At 40.1% G+C, this 22198-nt stretch overlaps 1 protein-coding gene across 1 annotated transcript in view; it reads right to left on the bottom strand.

Annotated features, from left to right (window-relative positions):
* Window positions 1-1316: 1316 nt before the first annotated feature.
* PDE3A (phosphodiesterase 3A) overlaps window positions 1317-22198 on the bottom strand; it is a 399551-nt gene continuing 378669 nt past the window's right edge. Inside the window, exons 14-16 of the mRNA XM_090043568.1 lie at window positions 21994-22149; window positions 19107-19347; window positions 1317-11748 (exon numbers count right to left, since the gene is read on the bottom strand). Of these exons, the coding sequence (XP_089899694.1) occupies window positions 11501-11748; window positions 19107-19347; window positions 21994-22149 (645 nt within the window). The 3' untranslated portion in view covers window positions 1317-11500. The remainder of the gene's footprint in view (window positions 11749-19106; window positions 19348-21993; window positions 22150-22198) is intronic.

The raw sequence follows: 22198 nt of genomic DNA, 5'->3' as shown, positions 1-22198 counted from the left end.
TGGTAAGCACTGGGGCTTTTCTTGAAGCGCCAGGAGCTGGGGCTGGTGGGGCAGCCATTGGGAGGGCTGGGGGAGTGGGCGGAGGTCGGGAGTTCCCCCCCAAAGGCTTTCTGAAGATTCAGAGAGGTTTGAATTGATTCGGACCTTTTAATTGGTCCCAACTTGATTTGGAGATTCAGCCACTGAATCGGGCCAAATCTCCTCCAGATTGCATCCCCACCTGAAGCTTCACACAGCCCTAGTACTGAACACAATCCTTAGGGAAATATTGGGTAAGAAAAGGAACACAAATCTACATGGTATTAGTGAGACATCTATAGGAATACTGTGCTTAGATCTAGCGTCCAGTCTTAAAACAGATTTTGAAAACTTATAGAGAACTAGAAAAATGATTGGAATACTAGAGAGAGAAAGATGAGTAGATAATTGAACTGACTAACCATGTGACATTTCTGCTATAACCTTTGCCTGTTTTCTTCTGTTCCCTGTCTATAGCATGTCACTTCCCTCTGCCTAATATCACAGATGTATAAAGTGAGCTCTCTGGGGGCAAAGAACCAGTTGATGCATCTTTTTCATCTTTCTGTGAAGCACAGGGACATTGGATATTGCTTGGGCTGGTGTGTTGGTACTTAGAAAAATGGAGGTTTCTGACTAGGGGTCCCAACATTCCAGTCAGGGTCATATTCATCACCAGCTATGGGGAGAGTAAGACATTCTTATCATAGGCCAGAAGGCATAATCTGGGGGAGCTTTGTCTTCCTCTGTAGCGTGGTGTTGTGTGTCTTGTGAGCGTTTGAAGTGACACTTCGGCAGATTCCTTGAGTAAATGACAGCCTATGAATTCTGGGGCTGTAACTTGATGGCCCAAGAGGTCCCTCCCAGATCTCTGTCTCTATATCTCCTTTCCATAAGGTCCGCTAAAATAACACATGAAAACAACAAGGTTAGAAAGGTCAGTGTTGGCATCCATTATAACATGCAGCCATATCTTCATCATATCTCTGATTTAGTGAAGTACTCTACACATGCTTAACTTTAAAGCATGCACTTAATCTCAATCAAAAATGCTTAAGGGCATCTATTAGTAATGGTGTTATTTGCAAATGGATTACTTTTCACCTTCTGCACTGTAAGGCATTGGTGACTACTGGAGACAAAATACCTGAATAAGGACCTGACTCAGGTCCGTCCATTGACTTCATCAAGAGTTTTGGATTAGAGCTTAAAAGGACCATAGGTCTCTTGCAGTATGCTGGCTAGAAAGGTGGGTACTGAAGCAGCTCTGGTAAGTAAAGGGAAAAAAACACAGCCAGCATGATACCACAGAATTATATTTATGTTGTATGTTCTCTTGACATTGCAACATCCACAATTGTTCATTTTGTGACAAGTATATCTAAGACATATTTACTGTATTATACATTTTACCAAGAGGCACTTCCAGTAATTCTGGCAAAAAGGAGCTTCATTATAGTGTCTAACTTACAAAACAGTAAAAATAAATAATGTTTATCTAAAAGATTTTTCCTGTACAGAATCTATTTTGTACAAAACATTTATCAGCCATTAACTAAATCACTTAACAAATACTTGTGAAGGGAATATATTAAGTATTGCTACATGTACTGAGTGCAAGATACTAGTGAAAGGAAAAGAATTATTCTGCTTATGAAAGATCATCACCTAAAAATTACAAGGCCTTGTTCTTGACGTGTGTAAAAACAAGTTTGGTTACAACAATATTGGCAATATATAAATATAAATTAATGTATGTAGTACTTAGTGAAAAGAACACTTTTTTAAAAATTGGCATGTACAAATCCTGAATAAGATGGCACTTTTCTGCATTGCCACTTTTGTTGGCAGTTATTTTTTAAAATATTGCTTTGTAGGAATACCCAAGATACACAGACAAGCTTTTCATATATAACCTTATAAAAATGTGTTTCTCCATAAGTGAAACATGAAGGATAGTTTAATTTATATTACAGTTTCAATTTACTAGCAAATGACTACTAGAACTGATTAAGAATGAAATCATACATAAAAGATTGTTTGGGATACTGAGCATCCTCTGCATCGCAATTTTTGGGATACTGAGCATCCTCAGCTCCTACAGAATTAGAAGTAGACAGGAGTCTAAACCTCATGAAATGGGATTTAAAATGATTCAGTATCCCAAAGGGAGCAAACAAAATTTTCCAACAGCTTCTGTTGTCCTAAATGTGAGATTTGAGGATAAATAGATTCTTCAGTTTGGCTCAAAAGACTTGTGAGAAAAAAGCTATTTCAAATAATGACCACATCTACATTTTTCACTCAGAAAACATTTTGATCTTGGCAGAATGATTTCACTGTTACTTTTTACAGGATTCAGTCTGCTGCCCAAAGCATTTTTTTAATGTGTGTGTATTATATGTACACAAACACAGGCACTGGATCTCAGCATTGTCCAGATGACAAAACCATACTAAAAATGTTGAGTCACTTACATTGATACTACTTTTACATGGTTTTGCTCAGACAAGTTTTAAATGAAATTTCTGTTGCAGTATCAGTACTAGATTTTCTTTGATCAAAAGCCTTAAAAAAATAAACTGCCACCCATCAGTGAAAATGTTATCAGTTAGTGAGCTACAGTATGCATTGCAATGAAAAAAAAAAGAATGCAAACTTAAGATTCCTTTCCCCCTTGCAAGTATGTTATATCAGCTATAAAAAAAGAAAAGAACTGAGCATTTTCAGAAGTAACGATTAACTATATATTGACATTGTCAAAACAGTTAAAGTACAAACAACATTAAAAAGTTATAAATGCTGTCTTTGATCTTTTAAAGATACTGATTTGAAGTATTATATTAAATCAATAAATACCCAAAACTAAGACTTTGCAGTACGATGTAGATTTTCATTATGCTTCAGTTTTGTCAGGAGGAAGGAAAGTATTAATACCTAGATGGGGCTTTCTACCCAAAACATAATATACATGCATGACAAACAATTAATCATTTTTAACTGTTTTTCACATTAGAGGCGTGGATTCTTTTTTTTTTTTTAAACACCATGGCAATGCTACTACAGTCAGGGGAAAAAAATACAACTATTTTCCATATACATATTTAAATGCAAACTGTAACTCTTAATTCACATTGAGTAATAGTTCCTAAGTGTTCTTTGTGGTGTAGGAAGACAGTATTGAAAAACGGAAACATTTAGCCCATTTGCTTCAGAGCAATACTAACAACAAACCAAATTAAGGTGATATAGTATTGGACTGTTTTATATCCTGAGAGATTTCTCCAGCTACTGTATAGACATCACATTAAATTCCCAACTATGTGCTTCTCTCTGCTCCCTACCCCTTGAATCCCTCATATACCTTTCTTTTCTCCACAGTCTCTGGTCCCATACCACCTACAGGCTAATGGCTGCAAGTAAAGCTTCTTCTGCAACTCAAAACAGATGAAAATTAACACATAGTGGATTCTTGGAGACAACATAGCAATAACCTTTTTTTGTTTGCCATGTTAGTGAGTGCACTGGTCCTTATATTTCTTTTTATTTTTTTAACTATAGCATTAAGACAAAATTCATGCTGTTTCTCTCAGTTACTTTGCAGTTGGAATACAATATTTGCATGCCAACAAATTTTTCTTTAGCTCCACATGCATGTTAATGCACACATACATCAAAACATTCCAGGTTGGCTCATCAGAAATGGTGCAACACTGTGGAACTGTCATAGCCTAAACATAATATGAAACTTATATTCAGAAATGGCAAAACAAATAACCCAGATAGCCACCAAATGACACCAATTAAAACAGACATTATTGATTGTTGCTCCTCTTCCACCAAGCAAAGGCTTGTGTAAAAATAGATTTGGATGATTCAGATACTTGGGTCCAAAATCCTTCCTTTCGTTCAGAAAAGCTAGACAAAGAGACAATGACCTGCGGTGGCTGATTATAAATGTAGACGACAAGATCAACGTTAAAAACTGGCCGGTTTTGGGTACAGAAACGTAGGGAATACTGAAAATACTGAGGTATGGGAGGCAGGATCCTTTCATATGCTTCCAAAGCAAAACTGGCAATTTCTTAAGGTTAACCACACAAAAACAGCGATCCCTGTTATGGTTCAGGTACTGCCACAAAGCCTGGTAGAGGTCAATCTTTTGATTCCTTTTGTTGCATAATGCAATGGACTTTAAAACCTTCTTGTGCATTATTTCATATGATTATTTCAGCATATTTAATATAAACTGGGCATAGTTTATCACTTCCTAAGGATTCAAGAAAATAGCAGTCTGGATAATATTTAGCCATCCAGCACAGAGGTGGCTGTCCATGCCTAGGCTGGCATTTAGCCCCACTATTTAAATCCTCAGAAGAGGATTTTACTGGGAATTATGTTGTACATTGAGCATTGCACAGGCCCCTCAGCACAGGGGTGAATTTCACTTCAGAAATAGCAGTCACTAAAACTGTTTCCAATTACTTCCAGAGGATTCCTTTTTGTAAGCTGGACGTAAGCAAACTAATTAGGGACTTTTATTCATCAGGCAGTCTAGAAACACCACCAAACTATCGTGAAATATCCATGACCTTTCCAGGCTGGACATAAGGAAGAATTTCTTTACTGTCCGAGCCTCCAAGGTTTGGAATAGACTGCTGCCGGAGGTGGTTCAAGCACCTACTCTGAATACCTTCAAAAGACATTTGGGTGTTTATCTTGCTGGGACCCTATGATCCCTGCCGATTTCCTGCCCGAGGCAGGGGGCTGGACTTGAGGGTCTTCCGAGGTCCCTTCCAGCCCTAATGTCTATGAAATCTATGAAATGTACTGAATTTGATTTTACTCCATCTTCAAGAGCCATCTGCCTCCATTAAGCAACCCATTTATTTAATTCTTCAGCTGCTTAAAGTAAATGTTACCATAATTTCAATTATTCTAGTAGTCCCTTCTCTGGTATGTAACGGCCATTCTTTCTTTGGGAAGGCAGGATGCTGGCCAAAGACACAATAAAGTCGTATCTTCTCCCCCTTAACCCCTTTTGAATTGACTTGTTCTTCAATACAGGTTGCCATTGCTTACACTGAGTAACAACACAGACCTCAAAGGGCTCCTGAAATTGTGAGATCTTTTAAAATTTCTCCTATTCCTTCTCAGTTTAAAGGAAGTAAAATTCTCTTTAGTGGTTTTAGTTATTCGTGGATACTTGAATGCCAAACAGGACTTGTGTTATCAAACTTGAAATGTAATGCTTGCTTCACACGCTAGCAGGACTACTTCTTGCTTTGGAAGAAAGTACAAGTTCATTTTACTGTTTCAAGTTTATTTCAAACTGTGTTTTCATTCAGTCTTTTCTGAGACTTGCCAACTTAACCTCCATTTGTGCTTAAAATCCCATCAGCTTCATGGTGAATTACAACACTGTTATGCTGCCAACTTGGGGATGCCCAAGTTTTTAGGCAAATACCCCTTTCCAAGGCTGAAAAGACAGACTGATTCTTGGTTCCTATCTTCTCTGTGCACTGTAAGTACAGCTCTTTAATGGAATAAAAAAGGCACACCCTTCACTCTAGATGAAGCCTCAGGTACCTTGCAGCCAATTAACATGGCCATTAATATGCCAAAAAAATGCTCCATTTATTCTTGTCACACAACACTCCTGTTTCAGTTAAAAACTTTCTGGGTTAGTATGTGACTTCAGAATGTCTCAACCAAATCAGTGTGAACAGAGGAAAATATAACAATAGCAAAAATGTAAGTATAATATGAAAACCTTGAGAGTTATTCCAAAAAGTGTGAAAATGCCTCTTCACTAGAAAGATGGAAGTGCAGTACTCTGACAATCTACTTTTTTGTTTTAGCTCAAAATAGTGCATAGTCATTTTGATTTAAGTGTTAATATTTAATATGCACCAAAGAAGAGTGCTATTGGAACTTCCATGGCTTACTCAAATGGTATGTCGGAGATATGAGTTGACAAAATGTCTACTTTATTGGTATACTGAACTTTATTCTGCCAGCCAGTACTGAGAAGCACCTCATTTCTCAAACGGTCCTGCAGAAATCAGTGGGACAACAGACTTGACACAGTGATGACTTGACTCTTTGATGTACACAGCAATGCTCCCATTAATGGAAAACCATAACTCATTTATGAAGTAAGATAGCCCAACTCTATAAGGGATTTATTAATATTCTGGGGCCCAACTGTTACATCTTGCCTCAATTTTAACTAAAATTAAAATTTTGGAAACCAAGTAAGTGGCTTATGAGTTCAAGTGCCATTTTCAAAAGCAACAGGCGCTTAGGAGCCCAATCGTATTGAAAGTCCTAGTAAGTCCTATTTTTTAAAAAAGTGCCTTAAAGATAGGAGATGAACCCAGATTTCAAAGGCACTGAGGCACTTAAGAGGCAGAGAGGCACAGACTGGGACCTTCAAAAGAACCTAACTGTTCAAAAGGTGCCAAATATTTAAATCAAGGTGTGTTCAGCACCTAATCTACTTAAGCTGAAAATTTCACTAGGTGCCTACCTGCACTTAGTCACCTAAGTACATTTGAAATCTAAGCACTTAGACTGCTACAATACTTGGGGCACATCTGCATCAAAGGACTGTACCAGGGAACACTGCAGTGAAGCATGCCACACCTACCCTGTACATACTATACCTTAGGTGTTAGGTATAACGCAGTCACCTTTGAGCAATGCTATCTAGGTGCATACTAAGATGACTTTCCAAGAAATTTTATTGGAACACACCCAAGCACCTCACTGAGGTAACAATATTAAATCCATTTCAGGGTGTAGCATGCATGCACAAGTGTGATTTGCTTCATTGCAGCTCTCAACCCTTTGCTGGACTATGTATCCTAGGTTTTAAAGAGTGGCTGAACAAGTGTGGCTCTTGATGCAGGATATGATCTATTGATCATAGGGAGAGTTCTCATGTCATATGCCTGAGTAAAACCTGAGTAATGAGCAGAATATGTATTCTTTCCATTTAAAAAAAACTATTTCCTAAAATATATCTACCCTTGGAATACCCTACTCTCAGGAAGTGAAATTCAGCCCTTCAAGAGCCAGTATGTTGCCCTTACACCACTTCAGGCCTATGTACACACTCAAAATAGGACATTAGTAATACAGAGTCATTTTCTAATTCTCTATAACAAGTGAATCTCACTCACAGAGAATAGAAACTTGAAATGTCATCAATAGCACAATAAATAGAATCCCTTATTTCTTCTAAAAGCCCTGCAACTCACTGCCCTACTGCCTGAGTACAGCATCTAAAAAATCTAAAACACAGGTAGTAGATATCTAAGACATGTGGTGATAGGTGTTCTACACATTGGACCAGATTCCTATTAGTATTAGAGCAAATGAAGGTAAATTTATCTGACCACCTGAACATAGTCATGATTGCTGTTTTCTTGACCTAGGCAGATTCTGATTCCAGAAAACAAAATTCAGAGTGCTTATAATCTAGGTTCCATTTTGAGGGCATTTATATAAACAGTGTGAGCTTTTTAGTCAATCCCTACTCTGTGTGCTGCAGAAGAAATGCAAAATGTGACTACTGACAAATGAACCATATTCAATTACCAGTAACAAGACTCAACAGCAAATGGGGTATCATTATGAGAAGATGGAGAAAAGAAAGATTTCTGCATGCAGTGGTTACATGGCCAGTCAGTACGCTTCTTTCCAAAATGAGGACCACAAAACACTACAAAAATATTTAGTGATTACAACAGATAAGACAAATGACAGCTGTTTGAAAATTGGCATCATAACCTATATTTCTTGTTTTTTAAGCCATTAAAATTGAGGCCCGGGCTCCTCTCATCAAAGTAGGTCATTTTTTCATTACTGGATTGATTCTTTAAGTGGTATTTGTTTTCTCCAGCATTTAATAAATAAATTGTGTTGTAGATACTAGATCTTCATATCAACATTCAAAAATTCAATTTGTTCATTACCTGAAAACTGAACACTGGAGATGCAACTTCTCACTGAAAGCTCTTCCCTTTTTCTTGGACCCAAGATCATTACATAAATCAGGTAACGAACTACTTGTCTATTAAAAAACAAAACAAAACAAACAAAAGCCCAGAACAACCCTCCCCCCCCAAAAAACAAAACTAAACTAAACTGAATTCAATACAAATTATTTCTTAATTAAACACATGCCTGGGACATTTCCTGGTCATTTCTTGCTGGAAACATATTTCCAAATACACTAGGTGAAATTTATAAATGGTTTGCCACCTACTGAAGTTGTACTCTGCCAGTAGCCACGTGGAGTGCAACAGTATTACTTGGTTGGTGACTAGATAAAATGGATGTTTTACTGACTGAATGCTGCAGTAATCTATTGTCAAGTTAATCAGTTCCATCTGGTTCTGATTTCACTAGAATTGCCCCTATTATATAGCTTAGATAAAATAACGGTCATTGTTCTTGTTCCAAGCCTGACAGACAGAAAGACCTGAGTTTGTCACACTGCGTTCACAAAATAGTATAATAGTATATTAATCTGTGCCATCAGTTGCACTACAACACTAGCAATAAAGGTGAGCTCAATGAATCCCACAAGGGCACTGAGAGTGTTCAGTAGCAACCAAAACTAACAAACAATGAAGGAAATATCCTTAAATTCTCCTATAGCTCTATTTTAAGCAATATTTTGCATAGGCCTAAACCTGTACTTTCACTTATACAAGTAGCCCATACTCATGCAAGGAATTCTTTTGGCTTCAATAGGATTATTTATATGAATAAAAGGCTAACAGGATTTGGCTTCATATTTAGTATGTCACCCCCTTATTAAAGCAAGTGTACTCTTACTAACATCTTTGAGCTATGGTTTATTTCTCTAAATCAGGATATTTCTTACTTTTGTTTTAATTTCAAATATTAATTCCATCTCCAACTGGCATCCACTGCAAAGCACATGGGGACATGACATTCTGCAATATCTCAGGGAGTTTGATTTTTGCTTCAGAAAATGGGAGAAGTTTCTGTTTTATCTTATTTATAAAAAACAAACTATGGGACTATCTGAATAGGAACACAAGCTTGAATTGTTGCAGATCTACTAGTGCCCTGGAGAAATCTTTGAAAGACATCCAATGTTGCTTGGAATACATTTTGATTTTTTAGAATTTTACTTATCTCTCTCCCTTTTCTAAGTAAGTACAGTCACTAATTTTTTTTTGGAGGAGGGAATTAATCAGAACCTTTTGTTGCTGACACCATCCAAAGTCATGCTGTCAAACAGTGGAGTATGTCTTCCACTTCCAGAAGGGTATAGAGAAGAAAGGATAAGAAGAAAAGGAAACTGTAAGAAACAAAGACTCTGTTTTCATGCAAAGGTCCATTTGAAATGATGAATGAGGTGGAGAAAAATACAGAAGTGATGACACATACACGAATTGGTTTAGAACAGAAAGTTTTCTGTCATTTTCCAAGAGGTACCAATGAATCATGAAATCCTGTGAAGGGCATAATTACAAGGAGGTGAGGGCTAGATATATCAGAAACTTGAGTTGATACAGGAGGGGCTGCTCCTGCAAGCTTTTACTTTTGCAAGCAATTTTTTACTCATATAAGTAGCCTTGCTGAATCCCATTTGTTAGACAAGGACGGCAAGATCACATTCTAACAGAAATACATCATCAGTCCACTCTCCTGTGAGATACTAAACTCAAGAGTCTTTTGTAGGACCATAAATCTTTAGCTTGCATGATAATAACTGGTGCTACACAGTCAACAGTAAACATTAATATGTCAATTCCTTGATACTGTAGACCAATGATTTCCCATAGGGCTCTATACAAACCACTCAAGACCTCATTTGTTGGGCATGGAAATGGCTACTCTTTATAAAAAATGGTGTTTTTAAAAAATTACCTTTACAAAAACATTTCCCCCTCCCCTTTTTTTTTTCTTAAAGATTTCATTATCTACAGGAACCCATAAAAATTTCTCCATATTTACATCTAGATAACTAATCACTGACAAATATAATATTGTGAAATAAAATAATGAAAGTGAATATCAACCTTTTAAATAGACGTTTGGCTCACAGCATAAACAACAGAGAAACAGACAAAAAAGAACGATCTGTTTTTCTACAGGCCCAATTTTTTTCTTAAAAATAATAATAATAATAATAATTATAATAAAGAGCAAAACAGTACATTGGTGGGATCAAGCAGAATGCCGGCAGCAATTTGCTGCCATCCAGCACCTTTGCTGCCAGACCACATTCTCTGAAGCTGGTGTGAGTGGTTGCTGAGGCATAAGTATCTGGCTAATGCGAACAAGCAGCTGTCACTTATGCCCACTTTTCTGGTAAAGCACTAATTGCCTTTTGATCTCAAGCAGCCGCATGGTCCCACAGCTCTCCTCTGGCTGCATTTAATAAATGACAATTTAAGTTTCAATTTTAAAATGTGTTTGGCCACTGACATGGGGAAATGTAAGGCTGGGGGGAAGAATGATATAGTGTTCAACTGATTTCCATGCTTTCTCTCTTGCACACGCTCAGTGCCCTCTGAAACCATAAACTCATTCAAAGGTGTGCAGAGGGCTAGTTTCTGTGAAGATCAGTAACAATGTGCGCCACCACAAACCTCCTTTAACTCTTCTGAGAGAACAGATCTCGTGGCACATTCCTGTTGCCAGCGGTTTGGCAAAAGGTGGTTCCAGGTGGTTGGGAGCTCAGTGCCACTAAGTGATGCCACCTCAGCTGCCTGAGTGGGTTGGCTCCTGCTGAAAGGCAGCAGTGCCTGCAGCCAGAATGTGAAAGGAGACTTCAGGAGCTACTGCAAAAGCAGAGCACCTTACAAAGGGCTCCACTTTCCAATTGGCACAAATTTCCTAAACGTGGGGCCTTCTGTTTGTTCACATGTCTTGAGCCACGTGCTATACTAGTCTAATAAGAACTCACACCACATTATAATATATTACATCCACCCAAACACACACACATGCCCCCCCACAGATATATGTTGGCAGGATGTATCAGCATTCTGATAAAGCTTTGGAACTTTTAGCCTTCAGCAGTAAGAGCAAAAGCTACTTAACAGGTACCTTACAGTTAACTGCAAATGTGCTTTAGAAGCAGCATTTCTGCTGACAACTTCCTTCTGTAATATCACAGTGACCATAATATATCATTAAATGTATTTTGCTGAAGTGCACAGCCAATAATTCTGGCTATGTATATAATTCCATCCCCCACCCCACAACCCCTTTAAGAATGTCTGTAAAAGCCGGTGTTGCAGTGTGAAAGCTTCCTTGAGCAGAGGAGTTTAAACAATGTACCTCACCATAAAAAGGAAATAGAAACAAATTAAACAGTTGTAGGCGCATTATCTCATACTTCTACAGTGTTGTGTCTAAATGTTGTGCTGGCTTGGAAAAGGAGTCTGTGCACAAGTCCTTTAGTCTAAAAATACTGCTGAAAATATTGTCATTGTTTCAGTTCAATAGTTGTATTCTCTTCTTCCTCCTCTTTGGGTTTCCCTTTCTCCTCCTCTTCTTCCCTGATGGACTGAATTTGTTCTGAGGATTGGTGCAGTGTAGATTGGTCTACACCTTGCTTTTCTCTCCCTGCTAACCTTTCTTCATCTTCAATTACTTTCTTCCACATTTTATGGTTGTGAAGCAGGTGCTGAGTGATCTGGCAGTAGATTTTCCTCCTCTTGAATTTTTTCTTTCCTGTAAAATATAAGATGAATTGATTTTCTTGTGACAAGGGGATGAATGTGGGGTGAGGAAGAACAAAAGACTGCATGCCATTTTTTATTTGCACACTCTTGAAAATAAAGTTCTTTTAAAAAGCTCTGCCTACAACTCCAAAGAAAACAAACAGATCTCCACACATCTCAAGTCCCAGCTGTGTTTCCAACAAAGCATATGTTGACTGGGATGCTATATAGCTCAGAGACACCTAGTACTTAATGGTATGCAACACTGACAGCAGAGAGCACTTTCCTTAAGGCAGGGGCTGGCAACCTTTTTCAAGACATGGGTTAGGACAACCTGACTCCAGTCTGGCGTGGGCTGAGTGGCTTCAGCAGCCCATCAGTGGCAGGGGGGCTTTCCCAGTGCCTCTGCCTTATTGCTCTTCGCAGCCCCGTTCCCCAGCTGCAGTGCAAGAACAGCTTCTGGCCAAAGGTGAACTACACTGGGGCTGAGTAGCTGGCAGCTTCTTCCACAGCACTACAACTTCACCTCCTCACCCTTGACCACTCTCCCACCACTTTCTCTGCGCTGGTGCAGCTCCCCTCCAACTCGACATTGTAGTCATGTCACAGCCTTGGGATGGGGAAAGGAGGAAAAGATTGGAGCGAAGTGGCACTGGCACAGCTTCCAAATCCCTGGCCCTGGTGCAGCCCGTTGCTGTTCAGCCCCAGTGAGGGCACAGGCAAAGCTCTGCAATTCCATGGACTGGATCCAGTCCCTTTCTAGGCCAGATGTGGCCTGTGGGCTGTATATGGCCAACCTCTTCCCTAACACATTCAAGCATGCCTTTTTGATACCAAATGTTGCCAGGTTCAGACTCACCCACTTCAAACTCTTCCTGGATATGTGACTTGCTACTCCACAAAATCCTCTTATTTTTATGGTTCATGTCTGCTCTGAAGAGAGTAGTGGAATGGTAGCAAGAGGTATGATCTCTCCATGGGTAAACACAGCAGCATTTGTTTGTTATGCCTATGGACTTACCAAATTCACAGTGCGAGTGGGGTGTGTGGCAGCTCTTTTAATCTTGCGGGTTCCCCTGTACACCCCACCACTGTTCATTGGCGGCGGGACCCTGCTGCTCACTCCTGATTGGTGGAGAGGAAAAAAACAGAGTTTTAAATATAGTGTCATTTTTCCCACTTGCTGATTAGCCGAGGGGCCCTGGCAGCCATGCTGTCTGTGACTGACTGGGCAGGAAGCAAAAACAGCACCATATTTAAAACCACAGTTTTCATCTCCCTGCTGATCAGGAGTGAGCAGTGGGGCGTGTGGAGGGTCCTTTTATTTTTCAGGTTTCTCTGCATGTCTAGGTATATAACATCTACCTTTTCTCCCATGTCCAGGTGGTGAGAGACCTGGTTGTAGGAGATGAGATTGGTAAGACAAGACCTACCAGCAACAAAGCCATGCTGACTGTTGTTCAGAATCTTATCTTCCATGAGCATATCACACATAGATACTTTAATGAGCTTTTCCAGGATTTTCTCTGGGATAGAGGTTAGGCTGATTGGCCTTTAGTTGCCCAGGTCCTCCCTCTTCACCTTCTTGAAGCTGGGCACAATGTTGGCCCTCTTCCAATCCTGAGGGATTTCCCCTGTGCATCACAAATTCTGAAAGAGCTCTGCCAGGGGTTCCATAATGACCTCAGCCAGCTCCTTCAGCACTCTCGGATGGAGTCCATCTGCTCCTGCTGTCTTATAAATGTCTAGCTTTTCTAGCTGGTATTGCACCCACTCAGCATCCACAATAGGAAGGCTGCCATTCCCGGCATGCCCCCTGTCGCAGGGCACCAAAGTGCCTGCTCCCAGAAGAGCAGAAACTGCCTGGGGACAGCTGGAAGAGACAGACAGAAGCCCAGGTGCAGGTTATCAGGGCAACAGGCTACAGAGCAAATTAGCCTGGACCAGTCAGATGACTGGAAAGGGCAGGGCCCTGGGCCCTTATAAATTCCCAGGCCAGAACTAGGGAGGGCAGTTTGCTGCCAGCAGCCAAGTAGGAAGGAGCCCTCCTAGAGGGAACTAGAGGAAGAGGCCTGAGGGCGAGTCTAGCTTCTGGGAATGCCTGGGGCAAACTTTGATTCTTTTAAAGGGGTGGAGAAAGATGGGCGCTTATGTGTTATGTTGTAGCCCAGGGGCTTATGTTTTGTTTGTCATTCATAACAACTGGTGGTTTGGGTGAGGCTATTTGGGGAAGGAGGCGGTCTCACTGGGGGCCCACTGCAGCATGGGCACTCCAGCGCCAGAGAGGGTGTGGCACGAGGGGTGCACAGACCCCAGCACCAGAGAGGGCGTGGCACAAAGGGTGCAGAGACAGGGCTCCGGAGAGCCCAGCTCTGAGGGGCACAGAGATGGAGACAGGGCTGCGGAGAGCCCAGTGCCAAAGGATGCAGAGACAGAGACAGGGCTGCAGAGAGCCCAGTGACAACCTGAGGCCAAGTAAAAACAAGGCCTCAGAGGGACGTTGTGCAAATAGCATCTGTGAGGCTTGGGGCGTGGTAAAGGGGTGGTTTGGAGCCATGCATATACCCATAAGGCCAGGGTGTCCTGAGAGATCTACTTTGAAACAGGATCCATAAGGGGTCTGGGGACCTACGGGGTTCAGGGAAGTCCATCAGGACTGTGTCTAACCGGACGTGAAGGCAGCCTCCCTATATTATATTTTCATCAAGATATGGCAGGCGAGAAAAGAAGGTGCCCATCAGGCCAAACTGGAACGATCGAGGAGCCCTAAGGTAACACAGCCATCCTTGTTACACAGCTCCTCAGGCCATACTGTGCTGACTTCTGAGGGCCTTGACATCCACGCCTTCAGCTCCTTCTGCATCCTCTGCAGTGCCTCTTCTCGCTCCCGCTCTTCTGAGCCTCGTTTGCAATGACACCTACTATGAGCCTTATGTCGCTTGTCTTTCCCCTTGGTCCAGTGAAATACCGAATGAAAGTGGCCATTCAAGAGAGTTCAGTTTCTTCCTGAATGCTGGTTACCAGCTGTCCAAAGGTGTTGAGCCGGGGTCCCACACATCCATTTGTTTTCCTTCTACTGCTTACGTACCTAAAGAAGGACTTCTTATTGCCCTCAACTCCCATGGCTAACCTAAACTCGGTTGCCGCCTTGGCTTTCCTGATTAAAATTAAAGGAGCTGCCATGCACTCCACTCCTGCTGTGAATTTGGAAGGTCCCTACTTATGTCCCTTCCCTACCAAAGGCCAAGGACACAGTACGCCATTATCAAAATGTGGCTGAGTTTAACAGATTACAAATAATATGAGTGAATAATCCAGATGTAGGTTTTATCTACATGCACTATACTGTACAGCTGTTATGACATTTGAATTCTAAAACAGATGGACTATCTGGATGCTTAATATAATGAAATGTAGCCAATAACATCATAGCCTTAGACTTTTGTTCCTCCTGGGTTCTAAACACCAATCTACTAGTACTTTTTACTTTTCATTGTATCCCACATAAAGTTGCTTGTGCCAGAAGCATTTTGCTGACCCAACATAGCCGTCTGTTAATGTAGAGACTGTCCTATACGCTGAGGGCAATAGAATTTGGATAGTTAAAATTCCTATTGCAACAAATTCTGAAGGTTTTCCCTAATCCTTAATAGTGGCAATGGCAGTTGTAGCACTTAAAAAAATAAACCTCTCCAATAATTCTTCTGAAAACAAAGTGACAAAGAGGAATGTTTTGTGCCAAATAAATTTGCGTAGATTAGATTTTGCAGGTGGCCTAAAGTATGTCTATGTTTGGATCCAAACTGTTTAGTCCCTGAAGCTTTTGAACAGGAAACAAAGAGCTTTTCACTGCACCACAGTCCAAATCCAGCTCAATCCTTCATTAGAAAGCTCTTGGTTCCCTGTAGGAAACTTCAATTTTAATACTAATAAGAAACCTCTATTCCTCCAACACACCATATTAGAACATTCTATCCTAGGTTTCCTAGGTGACTCAAAATCTTGCAGCTCTCAGCAGAGATCAGAAAGAATTTGTTGTGGCTTGAGATTTTATTTGAACCAAGAAAGACTGAACCAGTTTAACTCTAATATTCGCAGCAGGACTTTCTGGAAGTCAGACGTAACAAAAAAATTGCTTGTTTATATGCTACAGCAATGGTTTTCAGGTCAAACAATACTGTAGTTAGTCTTTAATGAGTCTGTTTATCTAAAATATTCCAGTTAATTGTTTGACTGTAATTACAAGCTTTCTGCAAGCTTTCTTTTCTCCTCCTATTTTTAAAAAGATACTTTATTTACAAAAAGGTTTTCATTACCTTCCAGAGAACTCTGTATATCTGATGCATGTAGGCAAATTAGATGCTTAGCTCACACTGATAACACGAGACATCTGAATCTTTTCAGCTTATGCTGAACTGAGATCTAACTGGAATTTGTAAACTTAAATAGAGCTATGTCCAGGCAAGGGATGCTGATGACATATTTACGCTACATCTGTGCTTTTCATTAAAGATGTGAGAGATCAAAATAAAACATATGTTAGTTAAAAAAAACAAGCCTCCAGACCCAGAGGTGAATGCCTCAAACAGCTTCAAGATTTTAAGTGTATGTGATTTCTTAATCAAACCATCTATTAAACATGAGAGCCAACAAAATGCCAGTCCAGAAGTAGCAAATGTAGGATCCCTCTTTATTTTTAATGTGTGCTCCAGAGACCTATACACTAGGAAATAATATTGCAATGCAAGTTAAAACTGATGGATAGCTAAAAACGGAATATAGACTTAGATACCTGGCCAAACAGCATAGCTTCTGTGAAGAAAAACTGTACACCTCTAATTTACTAAGGTCCTCCAAGCATGTTAATAATATATCAGATAAAGTAAATCTGGCAGGAAGACTTTATTTGAACTTTCAAAGTTTTTGACACAGTTCTTTACAACAGGCTATACTTAGCCATGTGGTAAGAGACTAGCAACCAAGGCTATGGGCATATGAACAAGTTACAGGAAGGGAAATTAAGGTGTGAACTTGTAGTCGTTCACTGCCTTGTCATAAATGCATAGTTTTGCCCTGCGGTAAATGTAAGGTAGCTTACCACATTTTCACATCCTAGCTTCCCTTGCTGGAAGCTGGTTTTGTGCCCATAACCTCAGCCTGAAAAAAAGAGTCAGAATTAAAGGCCCATTTTAAATATGTCAAAAGATAACAGTGACCAATGGTCCTGTACTTGGGCCAATTCTAAAATCTTTGTTAACAATGTGGGAAAAAAACTACAATTAATAGAAAACACTTAAGGTTAATCAAAAATAAATATGACATTAGGGAATGTTCAGGGGGAGCTGACAGTTCTACACAGTTCGGAAGAACAAAGTAGATGCCATAGACAGGAAGTCAGCTGGAATCAAGTGATCCCAGCAAGAAAAATATCCAAATGTTTTTTGAAAGAGTCCAGCTTGCACCATCCCTGAGAGGAGTCTGTTTCAGCCCCTGGACACACGCATCGTAAAGAATTTTTTTCTTATGTCTTTTCTAAATTGGCCTTCCTAGAGTTTATGGCTGTTAGACCTTGTTACTCCTTGGGAAGCTCTGGTGAACAGGTGTTCTCCCAGGTCCTGATGTACCCCTCTTATATAACTGTAGGCTGCTACCAAGTCCCCCCTGAGCCTTCTCTTTTCCAGACTGAAGAGTACCAAATTGCTCGGCTTCTCCTCATATGGCCTGCCCTCCAGGCCTTGGATCATACGAGTGGCTCTCCTCTGGACTCTCTGAAGCTTTTCCACATCCCTCCTGAAGTGGGGGGCCTAAAACTGGACACAGTACTCCAGCTGCAGCCTCACCAAGGCCAAGTAAAGTTGGAGGATGACATCCCTGGTTTTGCTTGAGGTGCATCAGTAGATGCACACCAGAGTTTGGTTTGCTTTGCCAGGCACAGCATCGCATTAGTGACTTATATTCATCTTGTGGTCAATCAAGACCCCGAAGTCTCTTTCGGTTGTGGTGCTAGCGAGCGTAGTGCTGCCGAGCTTGTAAGTATGCGGAGGGTTCTTTCTACTGAGGAGCAGTACCATACACTTCTCTACATTGAAGGCGATCAGGTTTTGAGAGTGTGTCCAAGTTGGCCGGTATCCCCAACCTGTCCTGCGGTGTGACCTCCCTCCCCCATAATTTGGCGTCATCTGCAAACTTTGCCAGTTCACATTGAATTCCTGACTCCAGACCATTAAAGAAGATGTTAAAGAGTGCAGGCCCAAATATTGAGCCCCGAGGGTCTCCACTGGTCACCCTACATCACATTGATTTGCTCCTGTCAACTAGTACTCTTTGGGTCCGAACCCATAGCCAGTTACCTAGCCAGACTGTAAGATGATCAAGGCCACAGTTCCCCAGCTTAGCCATGAGGACATCGTTGACAACTTGAGTGGTTTGTCATGGATGTGAAGAAAGACCAGTAAGGATTCCAAAAGTGAGCTAGACATTTATATGAATGAGAATAGTCAGTTATCAGGGTTGGACACAGACATGGGCAAACCACGTGGCCGCCCAGGGCCCAGGCAGAAAGGGGGCTCAAAAATGGCAATTTTAAAATTATTATCATCATTATCTCTGGCAAGGGGTGGGGAGAGAGGCGCGATACTGAAAGTTTGCCTGGGGCTGCCAGGAGTCTAGGTACGGTGCTGACAGTCATATTAATGTATTATATGTATGCGTATGTAGTCACATGTGCATGCATGTACATACACACACTTAACTATATCTGATATTACAGTTGGAGAACAGACATGATTTTGAGCTCATAAACATTGCTTATCAATTGTTCGGGGGGTAAAGTGACATGGAAATTCTCTGAGCTGTGTAACTTAAGTCAATTACTGAACCTAGAGTGTTTTAGCATATCAATGCACAATGCTAGCATCAATAAAGGAAGCTGCTGCCATTGTAGTGGTGCCTAGAAACTACCATACTGTGCTAATTATTTTACCACCTAATGGAAGTAGGTGACCTCTTCTCTGAAGATCTTCTCACTCTCGCATCTTTCACTGGTGAAATAATTACAATCCTTAATTACCAACAGTTAAAAAATACCAGATATAGGATCGAGAACCTGACAATAGACAACCGAAAAATCAAGATGCTAATAGGTAAATGAGCACCAATAAAGTGTTGGTCCTGAAGCTTTGGGACCACTTACAAAATGACTAGGTATCTATTAAACTTCACATGGGACATCTTTGCTAGCTCAGTCTCAGAGAGGGTCAAGCTAAACACAGTCAGGTGCTTTTATTATCAGATTACTCAGCTTTTGGTTAAGAGGAACCTACTATATGAAATCATCCCTACTGAAAATAGGAGAAGCAAAACACGTACTGGATTCAGAGTTTTCACATGTTTCCATTTCTCCTGTTTCTTCTTCTTCATTCTCATCAGTGTCTCCTGATTCATCACTATCTTCTACCCATTTCCCTGGCATCAGTCCTGCTGAGTCATAGGAATTACACAGTGGTCCCACGATGTGAGAAATGAAAGATTCCTGAAGGTTTGCCAATTGGGGAGCCGAGCGATCCATGAAAGGACTAATAGGAAGGCCGAGACTGGCCTCTTCATCACCCTGGAGATGAGGAAAAACTGATTACTTCTCTGTGATAAACGAAACACATATGTGGGTGAAAAAAGTAATGGGAGCTCAAATGCAACTGCAGATTAGAACAAGGAAATAAATCAGCTGTGAAATCTTTTTATTTTACTTTTTTTTATTTTACAGAAGAGCAGCCTGAGGGTAGCAGAACAGAATTTCACCTGTCTGTTAAACTACTAAACACAGTTATATAGCTGTTTTATGGAGGTAAACCCAGAATTTAAAAGCATATCAGTAAAGAACTTTGTAACAGTGTCCACCTCTCTCTCCTATATTTATATTGCATCACGAAAACCTGAAAATGAAATTTCCTTCTTTCTTACAACGGGTTATTTTTGAAAATGTATCTATGAAATTTTTGGTTTTATAATCAGTATTCACCCATCTTCCTTACTGCTAGATGTTAAATTCTATGTGGATAGGACTGAATGTTTCAAAGTAATGCTTCAACTGCTGATATAGGCTTTTTCTTTTTCAAGCTGTACTATCAATAAGCTGGGCAATACATTTTATCAGTGAAAGTTGTGTGTGAATATAGACTTCAGGACTTATTCCTATAATAAATTAACAAGCAATTATGAATATAACTTGTTATAGAACCTGACACAGCCATACAATTCAAGAAAGTTTAAAGTATGACCTAACTGGAGATCCAGGATCAATTTCCACATAGTTTACCTACGGGCTGAATTTGTTTCACCAATGATCACGGAGAAGGTATCTGAATAATCGCTCTTTTGATACAAGGGGGACGCAACAACCATTTCCACATTTCTTTACAAAGCATACACAACACTCAACTATCAAGTGTCTGATGTCAAAGCTTCTCCCTTCTGATCATTAGCAGGAAACTGAAATTTCCCAAATTAACAAGTGAATTAACCAGATATGGCAGCTCTCTCCACTTTTCAACATCATATCCCAATTTCAAGGTAAGAAGTCAGGGAAATGGACTACTGAACCAATTAAATAGCTCTTTACCAATTTTTAATTAAGAGCTTGGTTTATTGTTTCAGGTATCACACCGTGCATTCTCTGATTTTTGTTACTAAATGCACAAATCAAATTGGTCTGTCTCAAAGTTGGTCAAGCACACAGAGAAAAAAACTATTAAAGGTATTGCAACAATACTGAATGGGTTTTATGATTTTTAACAAGTCTCAGTTATTTAAATTCTTCAAAGCAAAATATGTTGTTTTTTTAATGTGAACGCACTCAGAACATTATTTTCATGGAATATACTCTACTACATTGCACACTGTATGTTACTGTGTCCCACTCACAAGAGATTACCAAAGAGCCAGATCCTCAGCTATAGCTTTAACCCGCGTCCACAGCAAGGTCTGGAGGAAAAAAAGTCTTTGCTGTATATCAGGTAGCTGTGGCAATTACTTCCATTCAAAGGATGAACTAGTAAGCAAAGTGCATAAGGCAATGAGACAGTGTGACTTTTTAGACATAAACTGCATTGAACAAGCACTTCTTATAATTAATAAAATGTTTCCAAGCTATTTGACTTTGAAGTTATACTCAATTATAATCACTGTGCAGAGAGAATAAACTAATTTTTCACTTACAAGTTATGTCAAATAAGTTATGAGAACAGCATTAACAATCCTAATGTGTGCTCTTAAGGATGGCAGTGAACTGGTCATACAAAGTCTTTGTTCTTCAGCTGTTTTGACTAGATAGCAAACAACACTTCTGTTGATTTCTTTTCAGCACTGGTAAAAAATCTTCATGACGTTGCTGCCTTTAGTGAACTAGAACACGTACGGTTCATGCCATCAGCTGTGATAGATCCAAGGTGAGTCGTATCATAATATTTGACTGGTGGCTTTCATAAGCATTCAGGGTCACCTCAACCTCGAGATGAGTTGTGATCATCACCAGGATTAATGACTATACCTCTTCAGGTGAGTTATACTCAGGTCAGCAAATAAAAAGAAAAACATTTCCTAGAAGAAAATTCAGGAGATGGTGGCTGAGCACACCTGTACAGTGTGATTTGCTTTTTAAAATGAAAAAAGCCCCATGTATCTATGGAGAACCTACTGTTCCCATGTGAAAGAAAGCTTGGCAAATGTTTCTCTTACTCATCCACATGACATGAGGCAGTAGCAGGAGTAATCCCTCCTTTCTAACTGTAGTGGCTAGTACATTAAAACCAGAGACAATTAACATCCTCTGGACCTTAACATATGACCTCAAAAGCATTGTTCTGCTTTCCCCAAAAGTTTAGCTTGCTAGTCCATGAAATATGCAGAACAACTTGATGGCATTTGCTGGTCTTAGGAAGCAGTGGAATAGGTTGGAGGGTTGAATGGAAGCTATGCTTAATCTGCATTTTCTAATTTAAATGGGAAAAAAACTGAGAGCCAGAACACCCTAGAACTCAAACCTTCAAGGAACATAAGCAGGTTGGCTTACTTTCAGTCTCCTGAAACTGAAAAGTGAACTTTGCAGGCTTTTTGCAATTCTATCAATATCATCCTGTCAAAAAAAAGCTGAAAATCTGTCACTGATTTGTTACTACCTCCTTGGCAAGAGTCATGAACCCTGCAATACAATTTAAGACTGGAAGCAAGGGTAGTAGTTCCTGCCCTGACACCCATTTACCTGTTCATAAAATTCATTAACAATGCCTTCTGTCCACTGCAGATGCAATTCTTTGCATTTAGCAGGCCCATTGATGTCAGCCAGTTTGATGCACATTTGACAAACAAGCATACGGTCATTCTCATTACTCCAGTCAATTCCAACATCATCGTTCACCTGGAAGATACATAACCAGGATGAAACCATTACAATAACACTGGGTAAA

Source organism: Crocodylus siamensis, chromosome 4 (assembly GCF_052110815.1).
Source record: "Crocodylus siamensis isolate JL-2025a chromosome 4, ASM5211081v1, whole genome shotgun sequence".
NCBI lineage: Eukaryota > Metazoa > Chordata > Crocodylia > Crocodylidae > Crocodylus > Crocodylus siamensis.
The sequence above is the reverse complement of the archived record's forward strand: the minus strand, read 5'-3'. Positions and strand labels throughout refer to the sequence as shown.